General features: G+C 55.6%; 1 protein-coding gene across 2 annotated transcripts; it reads right to left on the reverse strand.

The window, feature by feature from the left end:
* Positions 1 to 2,269: 2,269 nt before the first annotated feature.
* Positions 2,270 to 23,998, reverse strand: LOC310650451 (zinc finger protein 777-like). Of its 2 annotated transcripts, none has more exons than XM_083379992.1 (6): positions 23,841 to 23,998; positions 15,084 to 15,473; positions 12,793 to 12,919; positions 8,178 to 8,291; positions 5,964 to 6,218; positions 2,270 to 3,751 (listed from the first exon to the last, which is right to left on the reverse strand). In XM_083379992.1, exons 1-6 carry the CDS (start codon positions 23,862 to 23,864, stop codon positions 2,577 to 2,579), a joined length of 2,085 nt encoding a protein of 694 aa, XP_083236118.1. In that variant the 5' UTR covers positions 23,865 to 23,998; the 3' UTR covers positions 2,270 to 2,576. The 2 variants fall into 2 exon arrangements, with proteins under 2 accessions (XP_083236118.1, XP_083236119.1); XM_083379993.1 differs by having other exon boundaries at positions 15,084 to 15,470; positions 23,841 to 23,988.
* Between the last annotated feature and the right edge of the window lie 2,513 nt (positions 23,999 to 26,511).

The following is a 26,511-nucleotide window of genomic DNA, read 5'->3' on the forward strand; positions in this document are numbered from 1 at the left end:
GCTGGCTCATCGTTGGAGGTTTTTAAGAAGAGACTGCCTGAAGCGGTTTAGGCTTTCCTGCTCAAGCAGCGGGTTGGACTAGATGACCTGCAGGTACCCTTCCGACTCTTTGTGATTCTACGATGCTGTTAGGCGTCTCCCTGCTCGACTTGACAAGACACTGGTCTCAAATTATTTTGAGCAGGGGGACAGGGTGGCGGCGGGTTGGACTAGATGAGGTCCCTTCCCACTCTGTGATTCTATGATTCTGTAAGGGTCTCCTGTTTGAGCCGGGGGCGGGGTGGACTAGATGACCTCCAAGGTCCCTTTCCAACGATTCCGGAAGGGTCTCCTCCTTGCCTGGACAGCCGTTTGTCTCAAATTGTATAGGGTCCCCTGCTTGAGCTGGGGGTTGAACTAGAAGACCTCCAAGGCTCCGATCGATCGACACCCAGGAATCGTGGTTTTTGTGGGAACCCCACCGGGTGCTGAGCGGCTCAAGAGTCGGGATCACAAGCGCCAACCAGCCAGTAACGGACAGAACGTTCAATGAAAGCCTCACTTTCTTAATCGCTATCGAGCGTCATTCGAGATCCTCCGACGGGCAGCATCAGAGAAAAACACTTGGTGAGTCCACCATCTTTCTGGAACGAAGGGGAAAAAAAAAAACACCACCCAACGGCCGGCTATGGAATTCTGGGAGTTGAAGTCCACCCACGTTAAGGGGGCCAAATTTGAAAACCCCGATTTAAAGGGAATGTGATGTCTATCCGCCTCGCCTCCCTCGAAGGATTTTTTTAAAAAAGATAACACGTCTCAAGTGTCCCAAAGATCCAGACGACAAAGAGAAAATATAAGCCAGGGACCCTACATTGGCAAAATCCCCCCAAAATAATATAGGTAGTCCGTTTGTTTAGTGACTAAGATTAGTAGCATTGGAAAAAATGAGTTACGACCGTTTTTCGCACTTATGACCGTTGCAGCCACACACACACCCCGTGGTCACCTGATCAAAATGGGCGTCCTCTTGGATTCACGGCTCAGCTTTGAAGATCATATAGGAGCCGTGCCCAGGGGGGCTTTTGCCCAGGTTCGCCTGGTGCGCCAGCTGCGGCCCTATCTGGACCGAGATGCCCTACGCACAGTCACCCATGCGCTCGTGACCTCCCGGCTAGACTACTGCAACGCTCTCTCTACATGGGGCTGCCCTTGAGGACCACTCGGAGGCTTCAATTGGTGCAGAATGCAGCCGTGCGAGTTGTGATGGGAGTTTCCCGATACTCCCGTGTAACACCTCTTCTCCGCGAGCTGCATTGGCTTCCGGTTGCCCTCCGAGTGAGATTCAAGGTGCTGGTAATAACCTATAAAGCCCTAAATGGCTTGGGTCCGGATTATCTAAGGGAACACCTGCTGCCGGCATCAACTTCCCATCGTCCTGTCCGCTCCCACAGGGAGGGCCTTCTCAGGGTACCGCCGGTTAAGGAATGCCGGCGGGTTATTCCCAGGGGAAGAGCGTTCTCTGTGGGCGCGCCGGCCCTACGGAACCAACTTCCCACGGAACTTAGGACTGCCCCCGACCTTCGTTCATTTCGCCGGGACCTGAAAACTTGGCTCTTTGAGCTGTCTGGCCCAGACTGAGGGGTTTTAATTTTTAATTGGGTTTTAGTTTTAAATTTCGGGGACTTGAATTAATTAATTGTTTTAACTATCTGGCTTTAGCGACAGAAATTTGGCATCAGTCACTATCCTTTTTACGTAGACTGAGAGCTTACGCAGAGAGACAAATTCTTCGGGTGTCCAACCACACTTGGCCAAGAAAGAATTCTATTCTATTCTAAAATTTCTGGTTATAATTCCAAGGATTGCCTATAACAGAGGCCCTCAACCTTTTGGACACCAGGGACCGGTTCCGCGGAGCAAGGTTTTTCCGCAGACCGGAGGGTGCGCGGGTTCGTGCGCTGCCTGCATCTCGCGGATGGGGCTTTGCTTGTATGGTGCGGACCCGATTGCTGGCGTGCCGCAGCCCGGTACTGGTCCACGGCTCGGCGGATTGGGGACCCCTGACCTATACCACACACACAGAGAAGGAAGCTAAGATAACGAAAGCCGGCCCGTGTCCTTTTAAACCGTAGGCATCCTTGAAGTCTTCGGAAGCTAGGAAGAAACGACTCCGGGCGCTTCCCGGCAGCCCGTCATCCTCGCTACCGAAGGCGCTGGCCTTTCCACCGGAATCTCGGGGAAGGCCTGAGGAAAGAAAGCCAGAAGCTTAAGCAGATGCTTACCAAATAAATCAGGCTCCACATTTATTATCAAAAAAGAACAGAAGAGGGGAGGGAGGGGGCAAGGAAGCCAGAAGCTAGCAGAAGAGCAGTTTGCGTCCATCAAGGTTACGTCGCCGGACAGGATGAGGGTTAGTTTGAGTCAGAAACCCGTTACTGGCTTAGAGGGAGGGTCCCTGACTCAGTGCTCCAGTGCGCAGAGAGGTAGGTATCTCTGCAGAATGTCCTTCTACCCCCACCCCCAATCAGTCCTCCATCCCCGGATACCAGGGTTGGCTTTTTGGAGGGGTGGGGGGCTCAGAGAGCAGGGAGGGCCCTTCACTCCCCCATGTGTGTCCGCAAGTGGTACTTGAGCGACTGCTTGTAGCGGAAGCACTTGGCGCATTCCGTGCACGGGTAGGGCCGCTCGCCCGTGTGCGCCCGCTGGTGCTCCAGCAGGTGGTGCTTCTGCGTGAAATTCTTCCCGCACTCGGCGCAGTGGTACGGCCGCTCGCCCGTGTGGATGCGCTGGTGCTCGAGCAGGTGGTGCTTGCGGATGAAGCCCTTGCCGCACTCGCTGCAGGCGTGGGGCCGCTCGCGGGTGTGCACCCGATAGTGGTTGGTCAGCTTCGACTTCTCACTGAAGGTCTTGTCGCACTGGCTGCATTTGTAGGGCCGCTCGCCCGTGTGAGTCCGCTGGTGCCGCAGCAGGTGGGACGGCCGGCTGAAGGCCTTGCCGCACTGCGGACAGATGAAGGACAGCTCGGTTTTGCCGGCGTGCACCCGCTGGTGCATGGCCAGCGAGATCTGCAGCCGGAAGCTCTTCCGACACTCACTGCATGAGTACGGGCGCTCACCCACATGCGTGATCTGGTGCTTGCTCAGGCTGGACTTGTGGCTGAAGCTGCTGTCGCACTCGCTGCACTTGTAGGGCTTGCCAGGTGGCGGGGGTGGTTGAGGCTGCGGCTTAAAACTGCGCTTGTTGGGGTAGGGCTGTGCGCGGCGGGGCGGAGGCGCCACCCCGCGTCGCGCCGTGTGCAGCCGCTGGTGCAGGAGGTACTGCTGCTTGATGCGGAAGCTGAGGTCGCAGGCGTGGCACTCGTAGGGCCCCTCCTTGAGGTGGTTCCGCTGATGGATTATGTAGTTGATCCGCAGCATGAAGCTCTTGCCGCAATCCGGACAGATGTACGGCCGCTCGCGCGTCCGGTTCCGCTGCTGCAGGGTGACCGGCCGCGCCTCGACGCTATTGTCTCTCTCGCAGAGCGGGGCGCAGATCCCCACGGTGGGTCGGGAAGGTTTGGTCGTCCTTGGTTCCTCCCGGAGAACCTCCACGTTGCAAGTCAGCGAGCAGGGGGGCTCCGCCCGGGAAGAAAACAGCCCTCGGGTCTCCAAGCTGACAGGTTCTTCTTCCTCTTCCTCCTCCTCTTCTTCCTCTTCCTCCTCTTCCTCCTCCTCCTCTTCCTCTTCCTCCTCCTCTTCTTCCTCTTCCTCCATTTTGATTACGATCCCGTCATCTTGCAAGAGAGACAGAAAGGAAAAAAAAAGAAATATCAGGGGGCGCACGCAGCGTCGTTCGGCGAGAAGCAAAACCACTTCGGGCTCAAAACCTCTCGCAACGGGCAGGAGGACAGGTTGAGGCGGTTGCCGTCTTCGAAGACACAATATCCCCGAGTCTCTCAGGGTACACAATAATTGCAAAATGGGGGTCCACTGGGAGGGGATCTTTCGGGGAAGCATAGATATCTTAGCTACATGGGGCAGGATAATACGGGGGTCCTCAACCTGTGGGCTACGGCTCCCTACCGGTCCAAAGTATTTGCAACCAGGCCGTACGAGTGGCGGCCTGGGGCACAAAGGCGTGCCCCCATGCCGACGAGCAACGCGAGCGTTCACGCCACTTGCCCGAGCAGTCAAAGGGGCCCGCGGCCTCGCTCACACGAGCACTGCAGGCACTTGCGGCCACCCTCGCACGCTCCGGCGCGCGCCGCGGTTTCTCTCAGCCTCACTCGCGTGAGCAACAGAGGCTCGTGCGCAAAATGGTTGCAAAATGAGGGTCCACTGGGAGGGGATCTTTTGGCGAAAGTAGATATCTTAGCTACATGGGGCAGGATAATACGGGGGTCCTCAACCTGTGGGCTACGGCTTCCTACCGGTCCAAATTATTTGCAACCAGGCCGTACGAGTGGCGGCTTGGGGCACACAGGCGCGCCCCCATGCCGACGAGCATCGCGAGCGTTCACGCCGCTTGCCCAAGCAGTCAAAGGGGCACGCAGCCTCGCTCGCATGCATTGCAGGCTCCTGCGGCCACCCTCACAGGCTCTGGCGCACCGACAATACAGGCGGCCCTCGACTTACAACCGTTCCGTTTAGTGACCGTTCGAATTGGCAACAGCACGGATCATTTTCACGGTTAGGACCGTGGCACGTGATCAAAATTCAGCCTCTCGGCAACCGACTCACATTGAGGACGGTCACACCCGTCCCGTGATCCCCTTTTGCGACCTCCGGACAACGCGGAAGTCAGATTCACAACTGTGTCGTGTAACTTGAAAAACTGCCGCTGTTTGGCTTCACAGCCGTTGCGGGAAAGGTCGTCAACCAAGCCCAAAATTCACCTAACGACTGTCTCACTGAGGAACTGAAATTCTGGCGTCAACTGCGGTCGTAAGTCAAGGACGTGCGGTTGCTGGCAAGACAACCTAATCTGTGTAGAACTGCGCCGTGCACAAGTCTGGGATATGACATCCGCTTGGGCACCAGCCGCAACGTTCTCGCCCAGAGTTTCTCAACCTTGGCGACCTTGAACACGGGCGGACTTCAATTCCCAGAATTCCCCAGCTAGCCATGCTGGCTGGGGGAATTCTGGGAATCGAAGTCCACCCCTCTTAAAGCATGCTGGCCGGGAGAATTCTGGGAATTGAAGTCCACACATCAAGAATGCCGGCTGGGGGATTCGGGGAGTTGAATTTCACCCCTTAAAGCCTGGCTGGGGAATTCTGGGAGTTGAAGTCCACATATCTTAAAGCATGCCAGCTGGGGAATTCTGGGAGTCGAAGTCCACATATCTTAAAGTATGCTGGCTAGGGAATTCTGGGAGTCGAAGTCCACATATCTTAAAGCATGCCGGCTAGGGAATTTTGGGAGTTGAAGTCCACCTATCTCAAAGTCTGCCGGCTAGGGGATTCTGGGAACTGAAGCCCACCCCTTTCAAAGCATGCTGGCTGGGGAATTATGGGAGTTGAAGTCCACCTATCTTAAAGCATCCTACACAGGGAATTCTGGGAGTTGAAGTCCACATATGTTAAAGCATCCTACACGGGGAATTCTGGGAATTGAAGTCCATCGATCTTAAAGCATGCTAGCTGGGGAATTCTGGGAATTGAAGTCCATCTATCTTAAAGCATGCTAGCTGGGGAATTCTGGGAATTGAAGTCCATCTATCTTAAAGCATGCTAGCTGGGGAATTCTGGGAATTGAAGTCCACATATGTTAAAGCATCCTACACGGGGAATTCTGGGAATTCAAGTCCATCTATCTTAAAGCATTCTAGCTGGGGAATTCTAGGAGTAGAAATCCTCCCCTCTTCAAGCATGCTGGGAGGCCCCCCCCCCGGGGCAACAGGTCCTCAAGAGCTGGAGTGCAAGGGGCAACCCTCTCCGCACGGGGTTCCTTCCCCCCAAGGGGTAGGCGGCCACAACTAGGGGTGCTGGGGGCGTCTCTACTCACCCGTGCAGTTGCCATGCTGGACGGTCACTCTCTTGATCTCCCCGAAGTTCACGTCGTACTCGCTTCCTTCCTCCACGTTGTTGCCGGCAAAGTTGCCCAGCGGGGTGGCGGCGCTATAGGGGCTACCGCAGGGACCTTCGGGATCCAGGCCTTGGAAATCGCCTTCCGAACTGCCGGACATCTGGTGGGGCTCCAGGTCTCCGGGACATTCGTCGGAATGCGGCTCTTCCGTTTTGATGACCACCCGGATGCCGGCTGCGGGGAGGGAAACGTTCCCTGACTGAACGACCGTTCGTTTTAGCCACCGTCCCACCTTGCCACGGCGGCAAGGGGGGGAGGGGGGAAAGGGATGGCTGGCTGTTCCCACCCCCCACACACACACCCAGTTACGACCGCGGCAGCGTCAACGCCTCGACCAAACGTCAGGCGCTCGGCCACTGACTCGTAGCTATGACGGTTGCAGGGCCGCCGGGGTCGCGCGATCCCCTTTGGCGACCGTCCGACAAGTCGTGTCAACGAGCGGGCCGGATGCACTGAAAAAAACGTCCCGGAAAACAGTGACTTCCGAGCGTTTCACACTGACAACCGTTGTAGCGTCGCCACGGTTCCACCTGCAACGTGGAGCCACATTCACTTCACGTCCGCGCGTGCGCCTTAGCAACCGCGGGGTTTCGCCCCAGAAAAGGGGTTGAAAGGGGGACGAACGTCTTGCTTAGCAACAGAAATTTGGGGCTCGGGTCGCGGTGGTAAACCGAGGACCGCCTGCCCAGACCCGTCTTTGATTTTTTTATTTTTTTTCCCCCGGGAGCTGCCCAATGCCACCCCGGCCTCGTTCGGCGAATCCCTGCGGTCGCTAAGTCGGACACACGGAACTGTGGAGACGCAGGAAAGGTCGTTAAGTGTGAAACACGCTCCTAAGTCCACGTGGTTGCACGTGGCACAGTTCGATCCTGACCGGCTGGAGGTGGACTCAGCCTTCCGTCCTTCCGAGGTCGCTAAAACGAGGATCCAGATTGTCGGGGGCAAAGTGCTTAGAGAAGGCTGTGAAAGCGCCGTGAAGCGGTATATAAGTCTAAGGGATGTTGCTCTTGCTATGTATCTCTTTCCTTCCATCCATACTTCCCCCATCCATTCCTTCCATCCATCTATCCTTCCCGATTCCTTCCTTCCTTCCTCCCTCCTTTCCTTCCATCTCCTTCTTTCCTTGCTACCTTCCTTCCTTCCTCCCGATCTCCTTCCTTTTTCCTTTCCTTTCCTTTCTTCCTTCCTTCCTCCATCTCTCGTTCACCTTCCTTCCTCCCTCCTTTCCTCCCTCTCTCCTTTCCTTGCTGCCTTTCTTCCATCCCTCCTCCCGATCTTCCTTCCTTCTTGCTTTCCTTTCCTTTTTTCCTCCTTCCTTCCTTCCTTCCATCCTCCATCCATCCATCCCTCATTCATCTTCCTTCCTTCCTTCCTTCTTCCATTTATCCATCCTTCCCATGGAAGGTGAGCTGAAGTCCACCTCTCTTAAAGCATGCCGGCTGGGGAGATTGTGGGAGTGGAAGTCCTCCCCTGTTAAAGCAGGCTAGCTGGGGGATTCTGGGAGTTGGAGTCCTCCCCTTTTAAAGCAGGCTGGCTGGGGGATTCTGGGAGTGGAACTCCTCCCCTCTTAAAGCATTATGGCTGGGGGATTCTAGGAGTGGAAGTCCTCCCCTCTTAAATCATGCCGGCTAGGGGATTCTGGGAGTGGAAGTCCTCCCCTCTTAAAGCGTGCCGGCTGGGGGATTCTGGGAGTGGAAGTCCTCCCCTCTTAAAGCATTATGGCTGGGGGATTCTGGGAGTGGAAGTCCTTCTCTCTTAAAGCATGGCCGGCTGGGGGATTCTGGGAGTTGAAGTCCAACCCTCTTAAATCATGCCGGCTGCGGGATTCTGGGAGTGGAAGTCCTCCCCTTTTAAAGTGTGCCGTCTGGGGGATTCTGGGAATGGAAGTTCTCCTCTCTTAAAGCATGGCCGGCTGGGGGATTCTGGGAGTTGAAGTCCAACCCTCTTAAATCATGCCAGCTGGGGGATTCTGGGAGCGGAAGTCCAACCCTCTTAAAGCATCCCGGCTGGGGGATTCTGGGAGTAGAAGTCCCCCCCCCCTCTTAAAGCATGGCCGGCTGGGGAGATTCTGCTCCAAAGATGATTGACCTGAATTTGCTTGCAAAACTCTTCCCAACGGAGGCCGGCACTCACCGGCTGTGGCATCCGGCAGGCTGCCCTGTTCTTCCGAGTCCTGATCGTCTCGCAGACAGGAGTCCGTGCCCAGCTCGGTCTGGGACAGCACGCCTGGCTTGGATATTGCATAGTCTGCGGGAGGAAGAGGAGAGAGGTCAGGCCGCGGGCCGGGAAGCAAGTCTTGGGTTCGAAGGAGGGCTCTGGCGGGTCAGCTGTGGAAGCAGGGAGGCCTAAGGTGTGCTTGGGGAGGGAAAATGAGAGCGAGATGGGGGGGGGGGAGAAAGGGAAAGGAAGGAAGGAAGGAAGGAAGGAAGGAAGGAAGGAAGGAAGGACGGAAGGAAGAAAGAAAGAAAGAAAGAAAGAAAGAAAGAAAGAAAGAAAGAAAGAAAAAGAAAGAAAACAAAGGAAGGAAGGAAGGAAGGACGGAAGGAAGGAAGGAAGGAAGGAAGGAAGGAAGGAAGAAAGAAAGAAAGAAAGAAAGAAAGAAAGAAAGAAAGAAAGAAAGAAAGAAAGAAAGAAAGAAAAGGAAGAAAGGAAGGAAGGAAGGAAGGAAGGAAGGAAGGGAGAAAAGAAAGAAAGAAAGAAGGAAAGAAAGAACACAAAGGAAGGAAGGGAGAAAAGAAAGAAAGAAAGAAAGAAGGAAAGAGAAAGAGAATGGAAGGAAGGAAACAGGAAAAAGGGAAAGATGGGGTGGATGGAAGAATAGAGAGAAAAAGAGGAAGGAAGGAAGGAAGGAAGGAAGGAAGGGAGGGAGGGAGGGAGGGAGGGAGGGAAGGAGGAAAGAAGGGAGGAAGGAAGGAATGAACAAATGAACGAACTTGAAAGTTATGCTCACCGGCAGGAGGAAAAACTGAAGGAAGGAAGGAAGGAAGGAAGGAAAGAAGGAAACAGAGAAAGAAAGGGAAAAAAGGAAGGAAGAAAGAAAGAAAAGGTGGGGAAAGAAAAAGAACGGAAGGAAACAGGAAAAAGGGAAAGATGGGTGGATGGAAGAATGGAGAGAAAAAGAGGGAGGGAGGAAGGGATGGATGGAGGAAGGGAGGAAGGAAGGAAGGAAAGGAACGAATAAGTGAACGAACCTGTAAGTTATGCTCACCGGCAGGAGGAAAAACTGAACGAAGGAAGGAAGGAAGGAAAGAAGCAAACAGAGAAAGGAAAAAAAGAAAGAAAGAAAGAAAGAAAGAAAGAAAGAAAGAAAGAAAGAAAGAGAAAAAGAAAAAGTAAGAAAAAGAAAAAGAATGGAAGAAAGGAAAGGAACAAGGGAAGGATGGGTGGATGGAAGAATGGAGAGAAAAAGAGGAAGGAAGGAAGGAAGGAAGGAAGGAAGGAAGGAAAGAAGGAAGGAAGGAAGGAAGGCAGGAAGGAAGGAAGGAAGGAAGGCAGGCAGGCAGGCAGGCAGGAAGGAAGGCAGGCAGGCAGGAAGGAAGGAAGGAAGGCAGGCAGGAAGGAAGGAAGGAAGGAAGGAAGGCAGGCAGGCAGGAAGGAAGGAAGGAAGGCAGGCAGGAAGGAAGGAAGGAAGGCAGGCAGGCAGGCAGGCAGGAAGGCAGGAAGGAAGGAAGGCAGGAAGGAAGGAAGGCAGGCAGGAAGGAAGGAAGGCAGGCAGGCAGGCAGGAAGGAAGGAAGGCAGGAAGGAAGGAAGGAAGGCAGGAAGGAAGGAAGGCAGGAAGGAAGGAAGGAAGGCAGGAAGGAAGGAAGGCAGGAAGGAAGGAAGGCAGGCAGGCAGGAAGGAAGGAAGGAAGGCAGGCAGGCAGGCAGGAAGGAAGGAAGGCAGGAAGGAAGGAAGGAAGGCAGGAAGGAAGGAAGGCAGGAAGGAAGGAAGGAAGGCAGGAAGGAAGGAAGGCAGGAAGGAAGGAAGGCAGGCAGGAAGGAAGGAAGGAAGGAAGGCAGGAAGGAAGGAAGGAAGGCAGGCAGGCAGGCAGGCAGGAAGGAAGGAAGGAAGGAAGGAAGGCAGGAAGGAAGGCAGGCAGGCAGGAAGGAAGGAAGGAAGGAAGGAAGGAAGGAAGGCAGGAAGGAAGGAAGGAAGGCAGGAAGGAAGGAAGGCAGGAAGGAAGGAAGGCAGGCAGGCAGGAAGGAAGGAAGGAAGGCAGGCAGGCAGGCAGGAAGGAAGGAAGGCAGGAAGGAAGGAAGGAAGGAAGGAAGGAAGGCAGGAAGGAAGGAAGGAAGGAAGGAAGGAAGGAAGGAAGGCAGGAAGGAAGGAAGGAAGGCAGGCAGGCAGGCAGGAAGGAAGGAAGGAAGGAAGGAAGGCAGGAAGGAAGGCAGGCAGGAAGGAAGGAAGGAAGGAAGGCAGGCAGGAAGGAAGGAAGGAAGGAAGGCAGGCAGGAAGGAAGGAAGGAAGGAAGGCAGGCAGGAAGGCAGGAAGGAAGGAAGGCAGGCAGGAAGGAAGGAAGGAAGGAAGGCAGGCAGGAAGGAAGGAAGGAAGGCAGGCAGGAAGGAAGGAAGGCAGGAAGGAAGGAAGGAAGGCAGGCAGGAAGGAAGGAAGGCAGGAAGGAAGGAAGGAAGGCAGGAAGGAAGGAAGGAAGGCAGGCAGGCAGGCAGGAAGGAAGGCAGGAAGGAAGGAAGGAAGGCAGGAAGGAAGGAAGGAAGGCAGGCAGGAAGGAAGGAAGGCAGGAAGGAAGTAAGGCAGGCAGGAAGGAAGGAAGGAAGGAAGGCAGGCAGGCAGGCAGGAAGGAAGGAAGGCAGGAAGGAAGGAAGGAAGGCAGGAAGGAAGGAAGGCAGGAAGGAAGGAAGGAAGGCAGGAAGGAAGGAAGGCAGGAAGGAAGGAAGGAAGGCAGGAAGGAAGGAAGGCAGGAAGGAAGGAAGGAAGGCAGGAAGGAAGGAAGGAAGGAAGGCAGGCAGGCAGGAAGGAAGGCAGGAAGGAAGGAAGGAAGGAAGGCAGGCAGGCAGGAAGGAAGGAAGGAAGGAAGGCAGGCAGGAAGGAAGGCAGGAAGGAAGGAAGGAAGGAAGGAAGGAAGGAAGGAAGGAAGGAAGGAAGGAAGGCAGGCAGGAAGGAAGGCAGGCAGGAAGGAAGGAAGGAAGGAAGGAAGGCAGGAAGGAAGGAAGGCAGGCAGGCAGGCAGGCAGGCAGGAAGGAAGGAAGGCAGGAAGGAAGGAAGGAAGGCAGGCAGGAAGGAAGGAAGGAAGGAAGGAAGGAAGGCAGGCAGGCAGGCAGGAAGGAAGGAAGGAAGGAAGGCAGGCAGGCAGGAAGGAAGGAAGGAAGGAAGGAAGGAAGGCAGGCAGGCAGGCAGGAAGGAAGGAAGGAAGGCAGGCAGGAAGGAAGGAAGGAAGGCAGGAAGGAAGGAAGGAAGGCAGGAAGGAAGGCAGGCAGGCAGGCAGGAAGGAAGGAAGGAAGGAAGGAAGGAAGGAAGGAAGGCAGGCAGGCAGGCAGGAAGGAAGGAAGGAAGGCAGGCAGGAAGGAAGGAAGGAAGGAAGGAAGGAAGGCAGGAAGGAAGGAAGGAAGGAAGGAAGGCAGGCAGGAAGGAAGGAAGGAAGGCAGGAAGGAAGGAAGGAAGGAAGGAAGGCAGGCAGGCAGGCAGGCAGGAAGGAAGGAAGGCAGGAAGGAAGGAAGGCAGGCAGGAAGGAAGGAAGGAAGGAAGGAAGGAAGGCAGGCAGGCAGGCAGGAAGGAAGGAAGGAAGGAAGGAAGGAAGGAAGGCAGGCAGGCAGGAAGGAAGGAAGGAAGGCAGGAAGGAAGGAAGGAAGGCAGGAAGGAAGGCAGGCAGGCAGGAAGGAAGGAAGGAAGGAAGGAAGGAAGGCAGGCAGGCAGGCAGGCAGGCAGGAAGGAAGGAAGGAAGGAAGGCAGGCAGGAAGGAAGGAAGGAAGGCAGGCAGGCAGGCAGGCAGGAAGGAAGGAAGGAAGGCAGGCAGGCAGGCAGGCAGGAAGGAAGGAAGGAAGGAAGGAAGGAAGGAAGGAAGGCAGGAAGGAAGGAAGGCAGGAAGGAAGGCAGGCAGGCAGGCAGGCAGGCAGGCAGGCAGGAAGGAAGGAAGGAAGGAAGGAAGGAAGGAAGGCAGGAAGGAAGGAAGGCAGGAAGGAAGGCAGGCAGGCAGGCAGGCAGGAAGGAAGGAAGGCAGGAAGGAAGGAAGGAAGGCAGGAAGGAAGGAAGGCAGGAAGGAAGGCAGGCAGGCAGGCAGGCAGGCAGGAAGGAAGGAAGGAAGGAAGGCAGGAAGGAAGGAAGGCAGGCAGGAAGGAAGGAAGGAAGGAAGGCAGGCAGGCAGGAAGGAAGGAAGGAAGGCAGGAAGGAAGGAAGGCAGGCAGGAAGGAAGGAAGGAAGGAAGGCAGGCAGGCAGGCAGGCAGGCAGGAAGGAAGGAAGGAAGGAAGGAAGGCAGGAAGGAAGGAAGGAAGGAAGGCAGGCAGGCAGGCAGGCAGGCAGGAAGGAAGGAAGGAAGGCAGGCAGGCAGGCAGGCAGGCAGGAAGGAAGGAAGGAAGGAAGGCAGGCAGGAAGGAAGGAAGGCAGGCAGGCAGGCAGGCAGGCAGGCAGGAAGGAAGGGAGGGAGGGAGGGAGGGAGGGAGGAAGTGTCTCCGTAATTCCAGGCTATTTCCACCCCTCCCATCAAGTGGAGCTCAAGCTGCCCGCCCGGGAGGATCTGGCGTGGCGGGGAGGGGGGCTTTGGGGGCGGCCGTGGGAGGGAGGGAGGGGAGGGGGGCTTCCCGGCTGCCCCTTACCCAAGGAGATCAAAGACTGGTGGTTGCCCTTCATGAGGTTCTTGTAGAACTCCTTCTGCCACTCCTCCAGCTTCTCCCACTCCTTCTCGTTGAAGTAGACCGACATGTCGTCGAAGGTCACCGGCACCTGCCGCCAAAAGAAAAAAAAGAAAAGAAGAAAAAAAAAAGGAAAAAAAAAGAAAAAAAGGAAAAGAAAGAAAAGAAAAAAAAGAAAAAAAAAGAAAAAAAGAGAAAGAGTTGGGCACGCGCTCAGCAAGCAGGGGGGGGCGGCGCAGAGTACAAACGGGAGGAGGAAGAGGTGGGGGGAGGGGAAAAAAAACAAACCAAGAAAGGGTTGGGGTTTTTCCCTTTTCTTTCCCCCCCCTGCCATCGCCCCCCCCGTCGACGTCCCGGAAGTGGGATTGGTGGGGGGCAGAAGGAGGAGGAGGAGGAGGAGGAGGAGGAGAGGAAGGGCTGTGGGGTCCTTGGTGCTCTCTGAGCTGGGGGGTTTCCTTGCAGACGTTTCGTGACCCAACTAGGGAACGTCATCAGAGGAAGGAAGGAAGGAAGGAAGGAAGGAAGGAAGGAAGGAAGGAAGGAAGGAAGGAAGGAAGGACTCTGAGCTGGGAGGTTTCCTTCCAGACGTTTCAGGACCCAACTAGGGAACGTCATCAGTGCTAGGAGGAGGAGGAAGGAAGGAAGGAAGGAAGGAAGGAAGGAAGGAAGGAAGGAAGGAAGGAAGGAAGGAAGGAAGGACTCTGAGCTGGGGGGGGTTTCCATGCAGACGTTTCGTGACCCAACTAGGGAACGTCATCAGAGGAAGGAAGGAAGGAAGGAAGGAAGGAAGGAAGGAAGGAAGGAAGGACTCTGAGCTGGCGGGTGTTTCCATGTAGACGTTTCATGACCCAACTAGGGAACGTCATTAGTGCTAGGAGGAGGAAGGAAGGAAGGAAGGAAGGAAGGAAGGAAGGAAGGAAGGAAGGAAGGAAGGAAGGAAGGAAGGACTCTGAGCTGGGGGGGGTTTCCATGCAGACGTTTCGTGACCCAACTAGGGAACGTCATCAGTGCTAGGAGGAGGAGGAAGGAAGGAACGGAAGGAAGGAAGGAAGGAAGGAAGGAAGGAAGGAAGGAAGGAAGGAAGGAAGGACTCTGAGCTGGGGGGTGTTTCCATGCAGACGTTTCATGACCCAACTAGGGAACGTCATTAGTGCTAGGAGGAGGAAGGAAGGAAGGAAGGAAGGAAGGAAGGAAGGAAGGAAGGAAGGAAGGAAGGAAGGAAGGACTCTGAGCTGGGGGGGGTTTCCATGCAGACGTTTCGTGACCCAACTAGGGAACGTCATCAGTGCTAGGAGGAGGAGGAAGGAAGGAACGGAAGGAAGGAAGGAAGGAAGGAAGGAAGGAAGGAAGGAAGGAAGGAAGGACTCTGAGCTGGGGGGGGGGTTTCCATGCAGACGTTTCGTGACCCAACTAGGGAACGTCATCAGTGCTAGGAGGAGGAAGGAAGGAAGGAAGGAAGGAAGGAAGGAAGGAAGGAAGGAAGGAAGGAAGGACTCTGAGCTGGAGGGGTTTCCTTGCAGACGTTTCGTGACCCAACTAGGGAATGTCATCAGTGCTAGGAGGAGGAGGAGGAAGGAAGGAATGAAGGAAGGAAGGAAGGAAGGAAGGAAGGAAGGAAGGAAGGAAGGAAGGACTCTGAGCTGGGTGGTTTCCTTGCAGACGTCTCGTGACCCAACTAGGAAACATCATCAGGGCTAGAAGGGAGCAAACAGCCTAATCAACGAGCCCCCCCCAAAGATCCCCCACCAACACCGACAGAGCAAACCACTGTAAATAAGACGGCTTCAAACGGGGGCGGAACCTCGAACCATGTAGAGCTTCAAACAGGGGCGGGGCATCTGTCCAGGGCAGGGCTTCAAACCATGCAGGGCTTCAGGCAGGGGCGGGGCTTCAGACTGGGGTGGGGCTGTGGACCGGGGCAGGGACCGGTGGCAGGGTGGGGACCAGTACGGGGTTGTGGACCGGTATCAGGCTGTGGACCAATTCTGGGCTGTGGAGCGTTGCTGTCGCGCAGCCCGGGAGTTGGGCACTCGGAGCAGGGCGGGGCTTCAGACAAGGGTGGGACTTTAGACCCGAGAGGGCTTCGGACCAGGCAGGGCTGTGTACCCGTGCAGGGACCAGTGGCTGGCTGGTGACCAGTACAGGGTTGTGGACTGGTATCAAGCTGTGGACCAATTCCAGGCTGTGGAGCGTCGCCGTTGCGCAGCCCGGGAGCCGGTAACTTCCAATCATGCTTTATCCCGTTCAGAACCTACTTTTGGCGTCTCCCCCTTGGAGCCCGGCGGGAATCGGAGTATCCAGAAGTTGCGGTTCTTGAGCAGGTTCTCCATGTTCTCCAGCCGCCGTTGCAGCAGGCCGTATTCCTGAATGAGGGTCCCCAGCGCAGCCCACTTGCTCTCCAGCTGCCCGCCAATCTCCACCGCCGTTTTCTCGCAATCCAGAATCTTCTTCTCAGCCGTTCCGGTTCTGCCTTCCAGGTCCAACAGGCGGGCGGTGTGCGAGTCCACTTTCTTCTCCATGGCTTGGAAGGAAGCCACCAAGGTCAGGGCGATCTCGGCCGCCTGGTCCTCCCGGTCGAAGAGCTGGTCGGGATCGGTGATCGGCGGAAGAAGCGGCGCGGCCGCTGCATCCCGTCGAGACGCCTGCTGGGAAGGACAGAGAGAGGAGCGGTTACGACGCTGCACCATCGCTTGGACGCCGCCAGGTCATTCCCCACCCCCTGCCACTACACAGGAAAGCTAGTCCTCGACTTACGGCCGTTTGCTTACCATGGTGGACGTAGGACCATTTACAACAGTTCGTTTAGTGACCCTTCAAGGATACGCCACTAAAGAAAAGGTGACTTTAGACCGTTTTTCACACGACCGTTGCAGCGTCCACGGATTCACGTGATCAAAATTCGCACACTTGGCAACGGACTCGTATTTATGATGGTCGCAGCGTCCTCAGGGTAACATGATCAAAATTCGGACGCTCGGCAACCGACTTGAATTTATGACGGTCACAGCGTCGGGGTAACGTGATCAAAATTTGGACACTTGGCAACCGACTCGTATTTATGACGGTTGCAGCGTCCTCGGGGGTCCCGTGATCCAAATCCAGACGCTAGGCATCTGACTCGTATATATGACGGTTGCAGCATCCTGTAGTTATGCGATTACCCCTTTTGCGACTGTCTGACAAGCCAGATTCCCTTAACAGCCATGTGACTCCCTTAACAACCGCAGTGATTCGCTTAACGACCGCGGTGGGAAAGTGCGCAAAACGGGGCCAAACTCCCTCCAGGAACGTCTCACTTAACAACAGATATTTGGGCCACAATCGTGGTCGTTCAGTCGAGGACCACCTCTCTACGTAAAAGGGACCTGACTTACGACTTGGTCCTCGCGCTTACGACCGTCGCGGCATTGAAGGTTTCTGTCCTGAAACAGGGAAGACTAAACCATGATTAATTAGGTTGAGGCAGCCGTATCGGCTTAATAGGCCAAGGAAATTAATTTGAAATCTGCGTTTTCTTTCTTTCCTTCTTCCCTCTTTGACTTCCTTTTCCACCTTCCCTCCTTCCTTTTCCTTCTTTCCCAGCCTTTCCCTTTCCGTTCCTTCCTTCCCTCCCTTCTTCCTTCCTTTACTTTCTCCTTCTCTCCTTTCCTTTCTTCCTACTCTGTGCCTTCCTTTCCTCCTTCCTTCCCTCCCTCCCCTTTCTCTTCCTCGTTCCCTTCCTTCTTCCTTTTCCTTCTTTCTCTTTTCCTTCCTTCCTTTTCTCCTTCCCGTCCTTCTTTTTTTTCTTTTTCCTCTTCCTTCCTTTCCTTCCGCTAAGGGAAACGTTTCTTAAAGGGAGTTTGGCCCCCCTTGACGGCTTTTTATGACGCACACCACCACCACCCCGTCGTTAAGTGAGTCGCGGCCGTTGTTCATTGGGTCGTGAAGCCAATCGGTCGCAACTTCGGTCGCTAAAGGGACGGTCGTTAAGTCGAGGACTGCCTGGATTTTTAAAGCGAGGTGTTCCCCCCCCAGGAAAAGGAGGTTGTCCCCAGCTCACCCCTAAAACATCACTTCCTTCCCCTTCTTCCTTCATTTCCTCCCTTCCTTCCTTCTTCCCTCCCTTACTCTTCCTTACTCTTCCTTGTTTTCCTTCCTTCCTTCTTCCCCTTCCTTTCCTTTCCCTTTCTCTTTTCCTTCCTTCCAACTTCCTTCTCCTTCCTTCGTCCTTCCTTCCTTCCCTTCCTTCTTCCCCTCTTCCCTTCCTTTCCTTTCTCATTTCCTTCCTTCCCTGTTTCTTTTCCTCCCTCCCTTCCCTCCTTCCTTCCCCCTCTTCTCTTCCACTCTTTTCCTCCCTCACAACTCTTTCCCTTCCTTTTCTCCTCCTTCCTTCCTTTTTTCTTCCTTCCTTCCTTCTTCCCTCCCTTCCCCTTCTTTATCTTCTTTTCCTTCTCTCCTACCTTTTTTTCCTTCCCTCCCTCCTTCCTTCTTCCCCCTTCCCTTCCTTTTTTTCCTTCCTTCCCACTTTCTTCTCCTTCCTTCCTTCCTTCCCACTTTCTTCCCCTCCCTCCCTTCCTTTTCTCCTTCGTCCTTCCTTCCTTCCTTCCTTCCTTTCTCTTCCCTTCCTTCCTTCCTTCCCCTCTTCCTTTCCCTTCCTTCCTCTTTCCCTTCCTTCCCACTTTCTTCTCCTCCCTCCCTTCCTTTTCTCCTTCGTCCTTCCTTCCTTCCTTCCCTCCTTCCCCTCTTCCTTTCCCTTCCTTCCTCTTTTCCTTCCTTCCCACTTTCTTCTCCTCCCTTTCTTCCTTTTCTCCTTTGTCCTTCCTTCCTTCCTTCCTTCCTTCCTTCCTTCCTTCCTTCCCCTCTTCCTTTCCCTTCCTTCCTCTTTCCCTTCCTTCCCACTTTCTTCTCCTCCCTCCCTTCCTTTTCTCCTTCGTCCTTCCTTCCTTCCTTCCTTCCTTCCTTCCCCTCTTCCTTTCCCTTCCTTCCTCTTTTCCTTCCTTCCCACTTTCTTCTCCTCCCTCCCTTCCTTTTCTCCTTTGTCCTTCCTTCCTTCCTTCCTTCCTTCTTTCCTTCCTTCCTTCCTTCCTTCCCTCCTTCCCCTCTGCCCTTCCCTTCCTTCCTCTTTTCCTTCCTTCCCACTTTCTTCTCCTCCCTTTCTTCCTTTTCTCCTTCGTCCTTCCTTCCTTCCTTCCTTTCTCTTCCCTTCCCTTCCTTCCTTCCTTCCTTCCTTCCTTCCTTCCTTCCCTCCTTCCCCTCTGCCCTTCCCTTCCTTCCTCTTTTCCTTCCTTCCCACTTTCTTCTCCTCCCTCCCTTCCTTTTCTCCTTCGTCCTTCCTTCCTTCCTTCCTTCCTTCCTTCCTCTTCCCTTCCCTTTTCCCTTCCTTCCTTCCGGCCTCCACCTCTCCCTTTTCGGCCCCACGTCTTGACTTTCCTAACCCTAACACCCCCCCCCGCCCCCCCACCCACCCCGACACTCCTGAAATAAACCCCCCCCAAAAAATCCCCACTTGCGACCCCCCCACCACCCAAAGGAGGGGGGGCAAAGGCCTGGCACAGAGACCGGCACCCCGCGGCCGTCCGTCCCCCCCCCCCAGGCTTAACCTTGAATCCTTGGTGGGGGAAAAAAAAACAGTCTCCTTGCCCGTCCCAGAGGGAAGGGAAGGCAGCAGCCTAGCCCGGGCGCCGGAGGGGGGGGGGGGAGGAGATGGAAAGGGGGGGTCAGAGGGGACACACACACACACACACACACGCACACTACGAGAAGGGGGTTTCCTTCCACCACCACCGCCGCCGCCCCGACCCATTGCGGGTGACCGTACAGTCTCCTAGCCGCCGGCCCCAAAGGGAAAAGAAGGCAGCAGTCTAGCCGCTAGGGAGGGAGGGAGCAAAAAAAAAAAAAAGGGGGGGGGTCCAAAAGCCTGGCGTAGAGGCCGGCGCAGCATCCTCTCCCCCACTACACACACACACACACACACACGTGCACGCACACAGAGTTGGGGATATAGACGGGTATCTGGTGGGGGAGAGGAAACCGTACAGTCTCCCAGCCGGGCCCCCAAGAACGGCGGAAGGCGGCAGTCCAGCCTGGGCACCGGGCTCTGTGTGTGTGTGTGTGTGTGTGTGTGTGTGTGTGTGTGTGTTCAAACCCTGGTCCCCAACATTATTGGGGGGGGTTTCTCCACAGTCCCAGCAGGGTTTTGGGGTGACCCCCTGTACAGTCTCCCAGCCAGGCCCCAAAGAAGGGTGGCGGGTAGCAGTCTAGCCTCGGTACCAGTCTGTTTGTGTGTGTGTGTGTGTGTGTGTGCGTGTGTGTTCAAACCCTGCTCCCCAACATTATTGGACGGGGGTTTCTCCACAGTCCCAGTACGGTTTTGGGGTGACCTCCCCGGTACAGTCTCCCAGCCAGGCCCCAAGAAGGGCGGCGGGTAGCAGTCTAGCTTCGGCACCTGTGTGTGTGTGTGTGTGTGTGTGTGTGTGTGTGTGTGTGTGTTCAAACCCTGCTCCCCAACATTATTGGCACCAGTGTGTGTGTGTGTGTGTGTGTGTGTGTTCAAACCCTGCTCCCCAGCATTATTGGGGGGCACTCCATCGTCCCAGCAGGGTTTTGGGGTGACCCCCCAGTACAGTCTCCCAGCCAGGTCCCCAAGAAGGGCGGCGGGTAGCAGTCCAGCCTGGGCACCAGTGTGTGTGTGTGTGTTTGTGTGTGTGTTCAAACCCTGGTCCCCAACATTATTGGGGGGGTTTCTCCACAGTCCCAGCATGGTTTTGGGGGTGACCCCCTGTACAGTCTCCCAGCCAGGCCCCAAAGAAGGGCGGCGGGTAGCAGTCCAGCCTGGGCACCAGTGTGTGTGTGTGTGTCTCTGTGTGTCTGTGTGTGTTCAAACCTTGGTCCCCAACATTATTGGGGGGGTTCACCACAGTCCCAGCAGTGTTTTGGGGTGACCCCCTGCACAGTCTCCCAGCCAGGCCCCAAGAAAGGCGGCAGGTGGCAGTCCAGCCTGGGCACCAGTGTGTGTGTGTGTGTGTGTGTGTGTGTGTGTGTGTGTGTGTGTGTGTTCAAACCCTGCTCCCCAGCATTATTGGGGGGCACTCCATCGTCCCATCAGGGTTTTGGGGTGACCCCCCAGTACAGTCTCCCAGCCAGGCCCCAAGAAAGGCAGAAGGCGGCAGTCCAGCCTGGGCACCAGTGTGTGTGTGTGTGTGTGTGTGTGTGTGTGTGTGTGTCTGTGTCTGTGTCTGTGTGTTCAAACCCTGGTCCCCAACATTATTGGGGGGGTTTCTCCACAGTCACAGCATGGTTTTGGGGTGACCCCCGGTACAGTCTCCCAGCCAGGCCCCAAGAAGGGCGGCGGGTAGCAGTCCAGCCTGGGCACCTGTGTGTGTGTGTGTTTCTGTGTGGGTTTCAAACCCTGGTCCCCAACATTATTGGGGGGTTTTCTCCACAGTCCCAGTACGGTTTTGGGGTGACCCCCTGAACAGTCTCCCAGCCAGGCCCCAAGAAGGGCGGCGGGTAGCAGTCCAGCCTGGGCACCTGTGTGTGTGTGTGTGTGTGTCTGTGTGGGATTCAAACCCTGGTCCCCAACATTATTGGGGGGTTTTCTCCACAGTCCCAGCAGGGTTTTGGGGTGACCCCCTGTACAGTCTCCCAGCCAGGCCCCAAAGAAGGGCGGCAGGTGGCAGTCCAGCCTGGGCACCGGGGTGTGTGTGTGTGGGTTTTCAAACCCTGGTCCCCAACGTTATTGGGGGGGTGTCTCCATAGTCCCAGCAGGGTTTTGGGGTGACCTCCCCGGTACAGTCTCCCAGCCAGGCCCCAAGAAGGGCGGCGGGTAGCAGTCTAGCCTGGGCACCAGTGTGTGTGCGTGTGTGTGTGTGTGTGCGTGTTCATACCCTGGTCCCCAACATTATTGGGGGGGTTTCTCCTCAGTCCCAGCATGGTTTTGGGGTGACCTCCCCTGTACAGTCTCCCAGCCAGGCCCCCAAGAAGGGCGGCGGGTAGCAGTCCAGCCTGGGCACCAGTGTGTGTGTGTGTGTGTGTGTGTGTGTGTGTGTGTGTGTGTGTGTGATTGTGTGTGTGTTCAAACTCTGGTCCCCAACATTATTGGAGGGGGGTTTCTCCACAGTCCCAGTACGGTTTTGGGGTGACCTCCCCGGTACAGTCTCCCAGCCAGGCCCCCAAGAAGGGCGGCGGGTAGCAGTCCAGCCTGGGCACCAGTGTGTGTGTGTGTGTGTGTGTGTGTGTTTGTGTGTGTGTTCAAACCCTGGTCCCCAACATTATTGGGGGGGTTTCTCCACAGTCCCAGCATGGTTTTGGGGGTGACCCCCTGTACAGTCTCCCAGCCAGGCCCCAAAGAAGGGCGGCGGGTAGCAGTCCAGCCTGGGCACCAGTGTGTGTGTGTGTGTCTCTGTGTGTCTGTGTGTGTTCAAACCTTGGTCCCCAACATTATAGGGGGGTTTTCTCCACAGTCCCAGTATGGTTTTGGGGTGACCCCCTGTATAGTCTCCCAGCCAGGACCCAAGAAGGGCGGCGGGTAGCAGTCCAGCCTGGGCACCAGTGTGTGTGTGTGTGTGTATGTGTGTGTGTGTGTGTGTGTGTGTGTGTGTGTGATTGTGTGTGTGTTCAAACTCTGGTCCCCAACATTATTGGAGGGGGGTTTCTCCACAGTCCCAGTACGGTTTTGGGGTGACCCCCTGTACAGTCTCCCAGCCAGGCCCCAAGAAGGGCGGCGGGTAGCAGTCCAGCCTGGGCACCAGTGTGTGTGTGTGTGTGTGTGTGTGTGTGTGTTCAAACCCTGGTCCCCAACATTATAGGGGGGTTTTCTCCACAGTCCCAGTATGGTTTTGGGGTGACCCCCTGTATAGTCTCCCAGCCAGGACCCAAGAAGGGCGGCGGGTAGCAGTCCAGCCTGGGCACCAGTGTGTGTGTGTGTGTGTGTGTGTGTGTGTGTGTGTGATTGTGTGTGTGTTCAAACCCTGGTCCCCAACATTATTGGGGGGGTTTCTCCACAGTCCCAGCAGGGTTTTGGGGTGACCCACCCTGTACAGTCTCCCAGCCAGGCCCCAAGAAATGCGGCGGGTAGCAGTCTAGCCTGGGCACCAGTGTGTGTGTGTGTGTGTGTGTGTGTGTGTGTGTCTCCGTGTGTTCAAACCGTGGTCCCCAACATTATTGGGGGGGGGCTCTCCATCATCCCAGTACGGTTTTGGGGTGACCCCCTGTATAGTCTCCCAGCCAGGCCCCAAGAAGGGTGGCGGGTAGCAGTCTAGCTTCGGCACCAAGTGTGTGTGTGTGTCTGTTTGTGTCTGTGTGTGTTCAAACCCTGGTCCCCAACATTATTTGGGGGGCTCTCCATCATCCCAGTACGGTTTAGGGGTGACCCCCGGTACAGTCTCCCAGCCAGGCCCCAAGAAATGCGGCGGGTAGCAGTCTAGCCTGGGCACCAGTGTGTGTGTGTGTGTGCGTGTGTGTCTCTGTGTGTTCAAACCGTGGTCCCCAACATTATTGGGGGGGCTCTCCATCATCCCAGTACGGTTTTGGGGTGACCCCCTGTATAGTCTCCCAGCCAGGCCCCAAGAAGGGCGGCGGGTAGCAGTCTAGCTTCGGCACCAAGTGTGTGTGTGTGTGTGTGTGTGTCTGTGTGTGTTCAAACCCTGCTCCCCAGCATTATTTGGGGGGCTCTCCATCATCCCAGTACGGTTTTGGGGTGACCCCCGGTACAGTCTCCCAGCCAGGCCCCAAGAAGGGCGGCGGGTAGCAGTCTAGCTTCGGCACCAAGTGTGTGTGTGTGTGTGTGTGTTTGTGTGATTGTGTGTGTGTGTTCAAACCCTGCTCCCCAACATTATTGGAGGGGGGTTTCTCCACAGTCCCAGTACGGTTTTGGGGATACCTCCCCGGTACAGTCTCCCAGCCAGGCCCCAAGAAGGGCGGCGGGTAGCAGTCTAGCCTCGGCACGTGTGTGTGTGTGTGTGTGTGTGTGCGCGTGTGTGTTCAAACCCTGCTCCCCAACATTATTGGACGGGGTTTTCTCCACAGTCCCAGCAGGGTTTTGGGGTGACCTCCCTGGTACAGTCTCCCAGCCAGGCCCCAAGAAGGGCGGCGGGTAGCAGTCTAGCTTCGGCACCAAGTGTGTGTGTGTGTGTGTGTGTTTGTGTGATTGTGTGTGTGTGTTCAAACCCTGCTCCCCAACATTATTGGAGGGGGGTTTCTCCACAGTCCCAGTACGGTTTTGGGGATACCTCCCCGGTACAGTCTCCCAGCCAGGACCCAAGAAGGGCGGCGGGTAGCAGTCTAGCCTCGGCACCAGTGTGTGTGTGTGTGTGTGTGTGTGTGATTGTGTGTGTGTGTTCAAACCCTGGTCCCCAACATTATTGGAGGGGGGTTTCTCCACAGTCCCAGTACGGTTTTGGGGTGACCTCCCCGGTACAGTCTCCCAGCCAGGACCCAAGAAGGGCGGCGGGTAGCAGTCTAGCCTCGGCGTGTGTATTTGTGTGTGTGTGTGTGTGTGTTTCAAACCCTGGTCCCCAACATTATTGGGGGGGGTTTCTCCACAGTCCCATCATGGTTTTGGGGTGACCTCCCTGGTACAGTCTCCCAGCCAGGCCCCAAAGAAGGGCGGCGGGTAGCAGTCCAGCCTGGGCACCGGCTGAGGGGAGGGTGGGGGTGGCATCCCCAGCCCGGAACAGCCGGCTCTTCCTCCTACCGACCTGCCCCCTCCCCGCTCGAATCCCCGCGGCTCTTCCCGGTCAAAGCCCCCCCTCCCCCCGCCGCCGCCGCCGCCGCCGCCGCTAACTCCCTGGCTCTTCCCGTTGCCGGCCACCCCTCCCTCCCTCCCTCCCTCCCTCCCTCCCCTGGCGGCTCTTCCCGCGGCTCTTCCCGCGCCCTCTCCCTCCTCCCCCCGCCGTGCTCCGAGGGGAGGGGGGCCCCCGCGAGCGGCTGACAGGGCCCGTCTCCTCCTCCTCCCCCCCCCTCGAGGGCCCCTCGGCCGGCGTGGGGGCCCCTTTCCCCCCCCAACTCTCGCGAGAAGGACGCTCCCGCCTCACCTGGGCCGGCGGCCCCCCCTCCATGGTCCTTTGTTGCCCCCCCCCCCGCAACGGGGCGCAGCGCCGCACAACGAGGCTCAGCCGGGCGAGGAGGAGGCGGGAGGGGGGAAGGAGGAGGAGGAGGAGACGGCGGCGCCGCCGCCGGGTCCCTGCGCCCGCCGGGTTTTACGGCCCTGGGGTTGCCCAGGCCGCCGCGCCTGCGCGCGAAAGCCCCTCCGGCCGCTGCGCCAATGGCCGGCGCCTTCTTTAAAAAAAAAAAAAAGAGAGAGAGAGAGAGAGAGAGAGGCCGGGCTCGGGTTTTTGTGGGCGGCCGTCGTCCGACGTACGCTTTCTCTCTGTCCCCGCCCACCGCGCGTGCGTGCGTGCGTGCGTGCTTGCGGGCGGGCGCGCGCGCTCTTCTGACTTTTAGGTTGCGGTCGCCTTTTTTTTTTCTTTTTTCCTTGAGGCCCCGAGGTTGGTCTTTTGGTTCTCGGCCGGGGAAGCCCCCCCCCCTGAAGGAAAGCGGGCGGGTGTAGAAATGGGATCTTGATAAGAGGCATGGATGGACGGAGGGATAGATTGATGGATGGAGGGTTGGATGGAGGGAGGGATGGAGGGATGGATGGATGGATGGATAGATGGATGGAGGAATGGATAGATCGATGGAGGGATGGATGGATGGAAGGAAGGATGGATAGATCGATGGAGGGATGGATGGAGGGATGGAGGGATGGATACATAGATGGAGGGAGGGATAGATTGATGGATGGATGGTTGGAGGGATGGAGGGATGGATAGATGGATGGATGGATGGATGGATGGATGGAGGAATGGATAGATCGATGGAGGGATGGATGGAAGGAAGGATGGATAGATCGATGGAGGGATGGATGGAGGGATGGATGGAGGGATGGATGGAGGGATGGATACATAGATGGAGGGAGGGATAGATGGATGGATGGTTGGAGGGATGAATAGATAAATGGATGGATGGATGGAGGATTGGAGGAATGGATAGATAGATGGAGGGAGGGATAGATGGATGGAGGAATGGATAGATTGATGGAGGGATGGATGGATGGATGGAAGGAAGGATGGATAGATTGATGGATGGAGGGATGGAGGTAGGGATGGATGGAGGGATGGATACATAGATGGAGGGAGGGATGGAGGGAGGGATAGATTGATGAATGGATGGTTGGAGGGATGGAGGGATGGATAAATGGAGGGATGGATGGATGGAGGAATGGAGGAATGGATAGATAGATGGAGGGATGGAGGGATAGATTGATGGATGGTTGGAGGGAAGGAGGGATGGATAGATAGATGGAGGGATGGTTGGAGGGATGGAGGGATGGATAGATAGATGGAGGGAGGGAGGGAGGGATAGATTGATGGAGGGATGGATAGATTGATGGATGGTTGGATGGAGGGAGGGATAGATGGAGGGAGGGAGGGATAGAGGGATAGATTGATGGATGGTTGGAGGGATGGAGGGATGGATAGATCGATGGAGGGAGGGATAGATGGAGGGAGGGAGGGAGGGATAGATTGATGGATGATTGGATGGATGGAGGGATGGATAGATGGAGGGATGGAGGGATGGATAGATAAATGGAGGGAGGGATGGAGGGAGGGAGGGATAGATTGATGGATGATTGGATGGATGGAGGGAGGGATAGATCGATGGATGGAGGGATTGATGGAGGGATGGATGTAGGGATGTAAGGATGAATAGATAGATGGAGGGAGGGATGGAGGGATAGATTGATGGATGGTTGGAGGGATGGATAGATAGATGGAGGGATGGATAGATAAATGGAGGGATGGATGGAAGGATGGATGGAGGGATGGATAGATGGATGGAGGGATGGATGTATTGATGGAGGGATGGATAGATGGAGGGAAGGATGGAGGGATGGATATAGATGGAGGAATGGATAGATGGAGGGATGGATGGATGAAAGGAGGGATTGATGGAGGGAGGGATGGATAGATGGAGGGAGGGATGGGGATGGATGGATAGAAGGATGGAGGGATTGATGGAGGGATGGATCGATGGAAGGATGGGTTGATGGAGGGATGGATGGAGGGATGGAGGAATAGATGGATGGAGGGATTGACCTGGGGTATTTTAACGTTGAAAGGGAATTCGCGGTGAATCAACGCTGAATTTAAATGTCAGAGCTGTCTCAATGTCTCAAATCAAGGTTTGATAGGAACTCGGTTTAATAATCCACGAACCACCAGGAGGATGAAAGAAAAGTAATATAAAATCAGTGTAAAAAGGGAAGCATATCCGCATATCCTGGTATGATTCAGGCTTAATCAAAGCTCAACTCGATATTGAAAGGACAAATTATTCAATTGTAGGCATATCGTTCATTTTATTCCCCCCAAAAAAAATATTATCAAGGGTATTTAGTAATTTTATTACGCAAAATCATAATCTAATTTAAGAGTATAGAAGAGCGTTCAGGAAATTGTGCACATTCAATCATTTGATTTAATAAATTAATATCGTGCACACAATCATAAGGAATAAAGAATAGTATTCAATGGCTGTGTGTATTTAATAATCCGGTTTAATAAATGAATATGCGTAAATCATAAATAATATAATATTAAATGAACGATATGCATGTTTAATCATTTAATTTAATAAATGAATATGTGCAAATCAGATATAGTA

The sequence above is a fragment of the Vipera ursinii genome (genome assembly GCF_947247035.1).
Source record: "Vipera ursinii genome assembly, contig: SUPER_Z_unloc_1, whole genome shotgun sequence".
NCBI lineage: Eukaryota > Metazoa > Chordata > Lepidosauria > Squamata > Viperidae > Vipera > Vipera ursinii.

Coding starts and splice junctions, on each gene's coding strand:
- LOC310650451 (XM_083379992.1), bottom strand. CDS start 23,864: ATGGAGGGGGGGCCGCCGGCCCAG. Junction 12,920..15,083: donor CCAAGGGGGAGACGCCAAAA/GTAGGTTCTGAA, acceptor TTTTGGCGGCAG/GTGCCGGTGACCTTCGACGA. Junction 6,219..8,177: donor CCTGCCGGATGCCACAGCCG/GTGAGTGCCGGC, acceptor CCCTCCCCGCAG/CCGGCATCCGGGTGGTCATC.